Source organism: Phaethon aethereus, assembly GCF_964289735.1.
Source record: "Phaethon aethereus genome assembly, chromosome: 8".
In the NCBI taxonomy this organism is placed as follows: Eukaryota; Metazoa; Chordata; class Aves; order Phaethontiformes; family Phaethontidae; genus Phaethon; species Phaethon aethereus.
This window is the reverse complement of record NC_138584.1, coordinates 31290774-31303305: the sequence shown is the minus strand read 5'-3', so window position 1 is coordinate 31303305 and position 12532 is coordinate 31290774. Positions and strand designations below refer to the sequence as shown.

Genomic DNA, 12532 nt, shown 5'->3' with positions numbered 1-12532 from the left:
TAAAGATTAAAAAAAACCCACATAGCTCTTCTTCCTATTTTAAACTGGTAAACTATGTATTTACTTTTGTTACAATAAGAAAGTTTTGCTAACTTTATCTTGTGACATTTTGCTTCGTTTAGAAAGAAATGATGATTCAGAGCCTCCTAATCTTTTAGGAGAGATGTGTGAGAAAAATACTATTATCTCTCTCTACAAGGGGAACGTGCAGGCATTAAAATACATCTTTGTATTTGAGCAAAACAAACCTTGAGCAGACATACATGGACTTGGACGAGCTTGAGAACAGAAAAGGAAATTCCACCGGAATTACTGGAGGTTAGGTTTATTGTTAGGTTTTTGGTCTTGTTTTCATTTTAGGAGTTTTTGACCATGTACAATCTCCCTTCAACCTGCTCCTACCTAGGTTATCTGGCAGTTTCAAGTTCCTTAATCTGCAAACCAGCTAAGTCTAGTGCTTAAAATTCTTTCCTGTCAGCTGTAGCACACTGTGATGTGCCTCCTGGAAGCACACACACTGACTGTTTGTCCATATGAGTCACTTCAACAAATAGCCTGAAGTTAACGGCAGTTGAGACTGTTCACTTGTGGGACAGCACCCTGAAGCGATATTATAAATATAGCTTGAGTTGAGTTTGTGCAAGATGTGAACCTATGTTCGTTGTGCTCAGTGTAGCAATTGTGGGCTCCTTGGAGAAGGTCTATGCAGTGATGGTGCCTTGCCACCATTGCCAACACCTTGGGAATTGGTAGGAAGAAGTCTTCCACCATACAAGACCATTACAACTGCAGTTTGACCAGTGCTGCTCAAGTGACTGAATGGCGTTTTCCTTGTAGGTGGATCTACATTGTCCTGAGGAATTTAAATTAAGTAAAAGAAAGGTTACCTTATTAAAAGTGCTCTTCCCAAGTCCAGCAACACTGAACACTCATTAAATCAAGCAAATCCCCCAAACTTGCATTGGAACAATGTTACCATTCCCATTTTCCCATGTACAGGGACATTGATAAGATTAGGGGTGGCAGAAAGCAAAAAACTTCCACAGCACACAACACAGACCTCAGCACTGTTGAGTAGCTTCAGGGCAGGGAGTGAGTTGCTTTGTTTGGGTGTCTTTTTGTCACCTTCTGAAGCTAAACCCTTGCAAGAGACTCCAGCAGGTGCAGTTTAGAAGGTAACTCAAAGGAATAAAGCAGTAGTTGCTATCTGGTTTCCACATTCTTACAGAGAGCTCCTTACTCCCTCTTCATAGACACATGAATGAAGGTCACTGTCTTGCTTTTTTGTGATTTTATCACACAGCTAAATATAGTGAATGCAACACCATCCTTTTTTAAAAAGGCAGGGTTAGACAAATGGTCATGGAAATAAGCATACATTCTACCTAAGGCCAGGTTTCAGCATTATTACGCGAAACAAAAAGTGTCTTATACTTTGGATACACCTAAGGTAATCAGACCAAGAATCTGAAAATCAAAGTATTTCTCAAGGTGAGTACGTGCTCTTCAGAAGCTTCAGTTTGGTGCAATTCTGGAGGTCAGATTCTGCTTCTCCAATTCCAGTCACCAATTCCAGACACACATGCACCAAGTTATTCTATGGTTCGTTTCTTGAAAATCAACGCAATTGCCCAGGGAACTAGACACTTTCCCTATTAACTCAGGAAAACATTTTTGTCTTGCAAGACATGCCTATCAACAGAAGTTAGTTTACTGATTTATTTTGTAAACATTGCGTTTTAACAAAACTGTAAGCCTGAAACTGGAAATTAATGATTTTTGTCTTGCTAAATGTTGCACCATATACAGATTAGTTTTATAAGGCTTCCATCACAACAAAAGGCCCTTTCTATTAATGGCTACTTTATCATTTAAAACATGTATGTTTAGTTACTTAAAATGGCAAACTGCTTTGCACTGTCCTTGAAGGGCATTGCGTAAATATTGCATTAAAGCCTTAGCTTACACTTCATAAATTATTTATTTTAAAAATGCTCTTTCACGAGACAACCAGCTGCCCAGATGTTCATTTTTCTGGTAAAAACATGTATTTATTGCAAGTCGTCTTTTAACTTGTTGAAGATTTGCTAAAAGCCACGTGATAGATGTTCTAAGAATTTTATTCAAACTAAAACCTCAGGAAGCTAACAGCCTAATATCCCTAGTAGGTTTTATACCTTTGCATAAGCGCTTTCAGTTGCAGGGGGAAAAGCTGAAATCTATTCAAGGAAGCTTTCAGGTACAATTTTTTGATAACCTGAAAATCACTTATAGTATATTTTGTGATAATCAGAAAAGTTTATAGATTTCATTACATTTAATTTTGGTACAGTCCTCCCTACGCCATTTCTATTTCATGTTGCTGCATTTAAACTGCTGTACAAACTTGTTCAAAGTGCTAGACATTAAAAAAAAAAATCAAAGGAAATATCAGATAATTAACTTTGATGAATGAACATATTTTAATTCATGTCTGGTAATATTCTTGTTAATGACATGTCTGCTTAGGACATCCATTAAAAGTCCATTAACTTAACAGGGAAAGTCTAATAAAGTTATCCTGGAAATTTTCTGGTATATTAACGTTATGGACTTTTAATGAATATCTGCTGCAGGAATTGCTATTAGCAAGCCTACCATTCTAATTAAACTTAGGCTCTAAGAGAGTAAAAAAAAACAGTATGAAGATAATAACAAGCAGAAGTAGCACTTTTTTTTGAAAATTACTATAAGGGAGATCAGTACAGGTCACAAAACATGCTATATATTATTACATTGTGGCTTTTTTTCATAGCCTGCCATCCAATATACCCATATCAGGTGCTTCCTTCATGTAATCAATTGCTGAGGCTCCCATTTACTTCTCTGTTGTTGAGGCTGAGCAGTACTGAAAGGCTAGCTAGGCCTTCCAGAAGGGCAGAATATAAAATTTAAACACAGTTTTTGATGACAAAGCCAAGGAGAAAGTGTACTTAGGAAAGTTGTTACTTATGGGCATCCAGCATTGTTATCAACCCATCTGAAGCTTCATCAAGTCCTGCTACGTTTCTGCTGACATTCATAATAATACAGCAAAAGATCTTTTTGTATGTATATCTTTTATATATATACATACATACATATATATTTTAATCTATGTATAAGTATATAACTTTTTTATTTATATGTATAAAACAAAACAACCCCCGATATACCTATTTTTTCATACTTCTCCTTCACCAAATCTTCCAAACCAATCATTTTCCAGAAACTGTCATCCCAACCTCCATCTGAAGTGTATGTCCACTTGCACACTACTGTACAGAGGGACCTAGAAAAGAGACAATATAGGCACGGAATCAGGCAAATGAACACATTTGGTTTTAAACTTGTGACTAGAAAGAAGAACAATCTCTTCATCCACTGGTCAGAATTGCCAAGCATACTGCTAACATGGGAAAAAAAAATCGGTTGCTGTTTGGAGTGCACGTATTGAGATACCTTAAAAGGACCTTATATTCAAGATTCTTCTCTGCTGCAACAACTCCTGATCTGGTCACTTCACTGCATGAATCAGTCAAACAATAGGCCATGCATATGCCTAGAAGATGGCATAGCACGAACGTAACAGCTCTTTAGCAAGCAGCTCAGAGAAAGATTCCTGCTTTTCCAGGCTGTACCTAAATAGCAATGTTTCGTACACCATATGTCCTTAGAAAAACTTTTAATAACTTATGTTGAAGATGAATTACTATTTACAGGAGATTATGTAGGCACTGATAATTAGGTTAAACGGCTCTGCTTCAATAGCTGCAGGTACAAAATGCCTTTATTAGGTGAATGTGTGCAAGCAAAATTGCATCCAACTACCAGAGCTTCTGCATAGCATCTGTTCAAGTACCACTACCATTAGGTCTGTATTTCAGCAGAAGCCTATGACAATTCAGTGAGATGCTGAAACAGCGTTAGCCATGATACAGCTGAGTGCAATATTAAGTTCATGTTTCAAGTCTCATTCCTGCTAAACTGATGTTGAACTTCACTGTGACAGTATAGCATCACAAGGGCAGACCACAAGAGCAGAATGTCTATCATGGCAAATAGAATGCTTTTCTCCTAAAATGATCCATATCCCAAACCTCTCATTCCCCCCAAAACAGGAATAATGTTCCTGAAGATTTAGTATCACACAGACTGTTTTCTGTCTGAACACTAAGAACCATCTCAGAAGATCAGTATTTAATTGTGCTTGAAAAGTCAATGAACTAAAAGGTATTAAGAATACTACTGAAAATTTCAGTCTTAGGAATACTACCACCCCATCAAGTGCAAGACATCTCAGATGCATCTCAGGGAAACACAACATCATAACTATTCTCAAAGAGAAACCCCTTTCAGAGATAGATACTCTTTGATATCTCACAAGACAGCTGATTTGTGACCCATGTTTAGCCAAGGTGTACTTTCACAGACATTTTCTTTTTATTAGGATGTTATAATTTGGACATGTATCTTCAAAGCAAACTGAACTTTAGTGATGCATTTGACCTTTTCTTGCAGTTTTGCATAGGTAAAATCCAAACAAAATTCCTGTCTACAAAAAACATTATTTGAGTTAAAGTAAACCCTCCCTTTCACCCAAGTGACCAACCTAGGGACCTAAATAAGGAGAATTAAACTGAAAGTCTTATTATTGTATTACATATTGTTACTTACGTTACCATAATGCCTAGGAAAACCAGCTCTTGACAACGACCCCACCATCTACAGCAAGGTACAATTACTGAGCAAAGAAGGAAGACTGGTGCCTTCAGGAAATTTAAGGATAGCACATAGCTGACAGTCAGACACAGCGAGGTGTCCCAAAGAATGTTATGCATATCAGTACTTACAACCAGTACCAATGAAACACCATCAAACCCAACTAGATAAACAAAATACTAAGCATTCGGTCAAAGGGAGACACAAAACATCACATAAAATACTTGCTGCTAATAGAGATGTCATTGCACTTTCCCTATCTCGGCAAAGTAGAGCTCATTTTACAGTTGTAGCAAAAAGCATGCAGTAAATAATAAAGGATCTGGTCTTTTTGAAAAAGAGGCCACTAAGGGAATGGATTCTGCTACTTTCAAGCTTGGCAAACATCCTTGTCATAGCTTCCCATTCATTTATACAGAAATACCCCCAAAACAAAGCAACAGTGAGGGCCTCTCCTCCATTAAACCATCGTAACAGAAACTAGCAAAGAAATCAGCAAACAGAACAGAAAAAAAGAAGCTATTTTTATTACTATCTACAAATCAAAGCTCAGGCTTCCACACAATGATACTGTACATGCAATAAAGCTAAAAAGGAACAGGAAGAGCCTTTCCACACAGGTGGAAGACTACCTGGAACTCAGATTCACCATGTTTTGGGGGTTTACAACGAGAACCAAGGATGTACAAGTGAAGGCAGGATCCTTATGGAGTGGGACAGATAAAGCACTGTTTTCAGTGTATGTCCTCTTATGTGCCACTGAGTAGAAGGTTGGATGATTATATGGACTCCCCATACTCCCATTTTCTCATCCAGGACAGAATTGTGTATTTTAACTGAATCATGTTTCATTTCACTCTGTTCTTTTGGAGTGACCATGTTTTTTTACAACCAGAGGACTGGTGATGTTCATTCACAATCCCCGTGTTTATAAAGGTGCATTGTTTGCTCTTTGCAATGGGAGAATTTATTAATATTACACATTTTTGGGAAAAAAAGAAATAGAGATAAGTATTTATAGCCTTTATTTCAGGGTTACTCTTTAAACAGTTCTGAACACTGTTTGTTGGTTGTTTTTTTTTTTTTTAAAACAGTTTAAAGAATAGATCAGACAATTACAGTTCAGTGTCTGGTTTGAAAACAGAAAAGCACATGACCTGTAACCACAGCAATGACAATGTTGATACAAGAAATTCCAATTTCCAAGGATTTAAAAGCCAGACACAGAAATCTAATTAGGACCTTTGACAAAAACTGGGTGAATAAATAAATTCTAGGCTGAAGAAAATACTGGAGGGGGGAGGAAATGTTTTCCCCAAATCAGCTCAAACCTGTCATTAAAAGGAAAAATAAAGACAGGGCATTTGAAATAAAGATTATTTCATCACTTCAGGAAAAATTTAGACAATGCATCAAGTTTTCCCAAATATGGTAAATACCAAATCGTAACAAATTATCATCGGAACTGAACATGTATTTTTCTAATTAGATCAATGCTATGAACTATTGCCACACCCTGAAAAATGCTCTAAGGATGAGAGCTAAATGTCATGGCTCCTCACTCTGAAAGCTCACAAAGCAACTCCCTCTGAGTCTCCATGCTTTTCCAAAGGGAAACTGGAACAGCCTTGCTGGACTCCAAAAAGCGTGTTTCAAACAGGGGCCAGTTCTTCCATACAGCTCACTCTGAGCAACACCACATTTCATACGTAGCCCCACTAAAACTGCGAACGGGGACAGACCGGCCCTTGCCAATCCAACAAATTCCATCATATCGGAGCTCCCTTGCTGGATATGGCTGGACTGAACATAGTCTAGTATGAAATGGCAATGGGGCTGTGAGCATTTTCATCCTACTTGTGTAGATTTATAAATGCAAAGTGCTTACAGAAGAAGGAGAAATAGATGATTTCTTATTGAACTTTTAATACAATATATAGAACACATGAAATGGGAAGGACATCTATTCCCAAATGAATTAACTGGCAGATCTGCAAGTGGAAGGTTCTGATATGAGAGCAACCTCAAATCTGAGCTAAAACACTAACCCATTATGTTGGTAGGTTTTTATTTTCCTGGCCACAACGAAGAACCTCAAAACACTTGTTGTAAATGTAGTCCAAGCATTTACACTTCTCTGGGATTTAAGCTCCTTATTCCACCCTTGCCACCATTCAATTGCCACATAAAAAGTACATGTTTAATTGAACAATATAGCTTTATACAAATCCTTATATCTAAGAGAAAGTACGGTACTGCAGAAAGGCACTCTGCTCTCTTAGATAATAGTTTAAGAAAAGAGGATTTCTTTGAGATGCCTATAATGACCAATTAACTTCACTACGTGCTTCAAAAGAACACAGATGCGTTGAACCCAAATCCCTGCCATTTAACTGATGAGGTGCTCTAATAATTCCCACACAGCTGATCAATTTGTATATCCCAGAGAGCTGTAGGCACATGTGGAGAGAGCATTCTCTTCATGGTTTTTCACCTTTGAATACCAGTGGCATAGGTACGTATTAGCTTTATGGGCGATTGCTCAGAAATTCCAGAGATCACCCTGAGAAAGTGATAGCACGACTCGTAACTTGGAAAAACTGTATCCAGAAACACATTATGGTGAAGAGGAAACCGAGGAACCAAATCATTACACCCACAAAGAAAGCCTCAACTATTAGAAAATTTTGTATTTCACAGCAACTCCTAAATTTTATGAGATGACGGGCAGACATTACACAGAAACAGTACTGATATTCACTGTGGTATATTCCTTGTTTCTGAACTATTTGGCAGTATTGCCTCAATTATTTGGCTATAAACACCAGACTTGCACTAGCTAAAGCTGGATGAACCAGATGGATAGAAGCAAATGTTCCCCTTACTTCACTACCAGGATCAACTGGGTTCAAAGGTGCTGAGTTTATAGGCAATCATCTAGGCAGCAGTCCTCTCCCAACTCCCTAATTTAATGCAGGGCTTGAGAAGACATGGTGCAGAACCCCGCAGTAGCACAGGCCATATTTAGCTAGACTGAAATAGGATGAATTTGAAGACTGTTTTCCTCAAGCATATTCCCAATACAATGAAATGAAAGATTTCCTTTCTCTGTTCAGAACAAAAAGTTTTGCCTAGAATACTCTTACTGAAAAAACCCAACCCTTCTGCACGGAAAACTTTTATTTTATTTAAACCAGATTTTCAACAGGAACATGATTATGTTTAGAGTTTCTCACAGATTCTAGTCTACAAAGAACTATAGGATCCTGCTTGCATCCAACAGCCTCAAGAAAAAAAAAAATCCCTGCCACATTCATTACAAAGTAGATTTGGCTGGGCACAGAATATTACACAATCCTTTCTATTACTGTCTAGCTCTGAGTTTTTGCACATCTCTTGCTGAGGACTGACTGAGGCTGTGCTGAAGTCCTGTATGACCAGAACCTCAGCATTCTGAAAAATCCACCAGCAGTATGTCCTCGTAAGAAAACCATGAGATTCAGGGAGCCTGTAGTGGTTGAACACACACTGATAATTCCCAAAATGCTGTCTGGAAGCAACTATTTGCTCCCACTAACCTTCAAAAGGATCCAGGACAACTAGGCTCGTGGCCAAAGCAATTCAGATGCTCAAAGCTAGTTGATACGTGGCTCTTCTCACATTGTCTGAGTATTATCTTTCACTCTGTTGTACTTCTTGGAGACAAGGAAATCAAATACACTCATTAAAAAAATGGGAAATACTGTATGGTCTTAGTTATCGGCATAAAAATGTATCTAAAAGTTAAAGCTCACAAAAAACTTCTCCACACCTATTTAAGAGTTGCCAGAGCTTTACACTTTGGTCTGTTCTTTGCTGACACCATCACCCACACTCCAGAAGGGATGAAGCAAGCAAGGACATGACTCCCAGTTCTGCAGAGATTCTGCCCTGTCTGGGAGAATACTTCCTATTTTTGACAACAAAACACAGTTTGGAGTTTATTCTATAATTGCAGTAGTCTCCTGGAAGTCATCCTAATTTTGAGTATAGTTTAATATAAAAGTTCTCTTAACAAGGATAGGTACTAAAAGAAATGGTTCTTCCTGGAAAAGTGACCCCATAAGGTCATACATGACTTTCTGTTCAAGAGGGTTGGTATAATGCTAGTTAGCCTGGCAAATGAGTCAGCTACCAGCTTTAAAAGCAGAGTACCCTGTCTTAACCACCCTGAAGTGAATGGAAGTTATGCTCTTAATTCGAAAACATAAAGACGTACTTAATTCATCCTAACTAGTCAGAAATTAGTTAAAACTCATCAACATGATTACTTTTGCAAGCATTGTTAAGACTGTAACAGTTTAATCACAAAATATGTTCAATGGATCACTTCCATGAAAAATATCCTTGCAACCTGCCTGTCATACCAAGAGTGACTTGGAGGTGATGAACTCAATGCAAGTGCACCTGCTGAAGACTGTACCAAAGCTGAGTCCTACAGAAGGTAGGATAGGGTATAGTCAGGTGCCAAAAGAAATAGCGTAGGATAGTAAGATAAAGTAACTTTCAGTGGTCTGTTGCCCAGATTTATTTAAAGCTACAAAGGATGGAGAACTAATAAAGCTGCATGAGGTTCTGAAGGCAAGAAGGAGACCTGAAACAATAGAGTGTGACTGTCACAACATCAAACATGTTTCTTCTTTTGTTCTGCAAACTTCAAACGTAAAACAGATTTTGAATTCAAATTGAAAACCAGAGCTTAGGTTCTGCTCAAGTGAACTTCTCCACATACTGACATCTGGACCAAGCTGTCAATGTCCTCCCAAATTATGCACCCCACAGTCTCAAGGCTTTTTACAAAAATGGGCAATTCACCACTTTAACACAGTCACAGATCTGACTGAGGTTTTTGCAAAAACATTCCAGACAAAAAATTAAGACACAGCACACAGACTTCCAGCATCCAAGCTTTATATTAAACAGAACTGGGCATTGGTACTGCAAAAGCCTAAAATACAGCAGAGTTTATCACAGAGCAATAGGAAACATGTAATTATTCTCTGCTCTATTATGGCTAATGCCATATACATTAATACATGACCTTTGAAATAGAACCAGATTATTAGATCCACATCCACCGCTGTTATTTATACCTGTCACGTCCATGTCTCCGCCTGCCTGGCGTATTTGGCTGCTTTGGGGGAAACAGGAAAAGAAGAGGGCAATTTGTCCTAAGGGAATACTTCTCAGCTAATAGGAGAAAAAATGTGACACCTAATCATTTATGTTTGAAACGTATAAAATGCATGAGATTCTGCCCATGTTAAACGTTTGCTAAAAAGAGTCAAAGAGCAGTGGGTTGCATTGCTGCAGTGTAGGAAGAGCTGCACCTGTTGTCACTCAGTTACTACAGTAGATCGCTCGGGCAGATTAGTTTTAAACCACAGGGCTAAGTAAGTCTGGGTGTGCTCTATTTCACATAGGCTGTCTGCATTTTACTCATTTCACCTATTCAACAGCGCTTTAATTGCATGTACGCAAACCGAAACATGTCAGGGTCTGTTCCATCCACCCAACCATGCAAATCCCAAGTTCCTAATATTTACAATACACTACTTTTTATTATTATTGCCTTTGACCCAAAGCCTATGAAATTCCTGCCTGCCCAAACCCATTGTCCTAGCACAGCAGTGCAATATGACTCTTGCCTGAAAAGGGTTTTCTTCTTCTAACAAAACATTAAACATGCCAAACAAAAAAAACAGGTGGATAAGCCTGTTTGGGACAACTAGCAGACACATACCAGTTGCACTCAGAGGCCTCGGCTTTCAGTCTTTGGGTGTCTGAGGATTTAAACTTAGCCAATAAAGGTAGCAAGGAAATGACAGCAAGCAGCGTTAGCAATTGTACCAGCTTCATCCTATGCTCTGCACAACACTTGTATTTGTCATAAATAGTAAAAAATAAGTAAAAAGACTGCCATTTCTTTTTTTTTTTTAAGAAGCTAAATATCACAGCAAAATCAAAGTTTTCTCTCCACTCTATTTTCATTAAAACTGCAGAGAAAAAAAACCTATAATATATATTAAGTACAGATATAAAACTCTAGGCTGAGTTTCCTTCCTTCTGCATGATGCAATGAAAAGCCAGTATTTGTTAACATTAAGGTCAATGGTAATTTTGTCATATTTCACAAGTGAAATAGGATTAAACTCCAAATCTCAGCCTTCAAGAGTTAGTATTCCAAAAATTATGTGGACTTTCCTTTTTTGTTTTTTTGTTTCAAAGTCTTCGTTATCTCATTTTAAACATCTTCAGTATTGAATTCACCATAAGGAAATCTGAATCTCAGAAAGTAGCTCTTCAGTTTCAAAATATAAAGTTTTAGTAGAAAAGATTTCTTTTTACTACAAGTGTGGAAGTTTGGTAGAAGATACCAATCCACAGAGTCACCAACCCAAAGGACAGGGAACAGCTCGTGACCTATAAATTGGATACACCAAAGCTAATAATACTACTGATATTTGACTATAGAATACCATTCCAAACACTTTCAAGCCAAATTTTTTTGTGTTGAAAAAAAATTATATCGAAGTACTAAATTTGGCCTAAAGACTTCACAGGTTTTCTTTAAAAACTGTGCTGAAAGTATTTGTTTGAATTTCAAAATACACTATTCCCTCCATATTTTTCTGAACACTGCTGACTCAAGTGAACTTGTATGGTCCTGGAAGACTGCTTCACAGTCAACAAGACTACATTTTGGTTTACAAATTCGTGAACTTGTCTTCAGCAGTTCTGATGGCCTCACATCTCCAAAGTCAGAAGTCTCACTGGACTGGTGGCACAGCTTTTATTTAAAAATGTAAAACAGGTCTCCCTTGCCCTACCGTAAATCTCCATGCCAAAGCACAGTCCATGAAAGAGTAATGTACTCTTTTAGGTAAGAGGACATCTCCTAGGGAACTGCAGCTACATCACAGCCCTTGAGGGACTGGTATCCATCAAATCTCTGACTAGTACTTCAAAAGTTCTTTACCAGACAAGGAAATGCATGGGGCTGTAAGGGGTAAAGGGGTTTGTCCAGTTTCCACTGAGGTGAAGTGTTTCTCTTTCAGGCCAGTGAGGTATTAGATCAAACTTCATCACTGCTCAGGGAAACCTACACTGCAGATCCAAATACAAAAATGGTCCCTGTGCCTCAAAGGGCAGCTGTCCCGAGGCAGGCAAAACGGCCAGATGTGGCCATGATGGTCTTCTCATGCAGTAAGCAGGAGCTCCAACTCTGGCAAAGGTTGCACCATGTGAAGAAAAGCACTGGCTAAGCATGTTTCATAAGTAGTGTCTCCATGCTCACTTGCCGGCCAGCAGCATTTCAGCATTATTAAGTTCTCAACAATATCCAGGAAGAAAATACAAGAAAACAATTTCTTGTACAACCATAATGTAGTTTCCTTGCAGATTATTTCCAGGACCTCAGTGAGAGGAGGCATTTCAAGGTAGACATATTACCATGGACTTTTAGGTCTTTTGTCACGATACAACACATAGAAGCAGGACTCTTGTCTCTTCTGAACACGTATCACCACATGTGCATGTTCAAGTCCCACTCACAGACCTCAGCAACAATCAGTGAGCAGGAAAGTCAGTCTTTCAATTAGTAAATCAAAAAGTTAAAATTATTTCTGTAAAAAGGAAAAAGGAGTCATTAACTCAAGCCTTATTAGAGTAAGTATTTGGTGTCCATGCTATAACACTTAGCAGGTTTTTGGCTGGCTTTTGAAATTACAGAATTTTCTAAGCAAGTATGTTG

At 38.2% G+C, this 12532-nt stretch overlaps 1 protein-coding gene across 1 annotated transcript in view; it reads right to left on the bottom strand.

The window, feature by feature from the left end:
* FGGY (FGGY carbohydrate kinase domain containing) overlaps positions 1-12532 on the bottom strand; it is a gene marked incomplete at both ends in the record, with an annotated part of 134381 nt that overhangs the window by 87090 nt on the left and 34759 nt on the right. The window contains one exon of the mRNA XM_082002795.1: positions 3195-3310. Within this exon, the coding sequence (XP_081858921.1) occupies positions 3195-3310 (116 nt within the window). The remainder of the gene's footprint in view (positions 1-3194; positions 3311-12532) is intronic.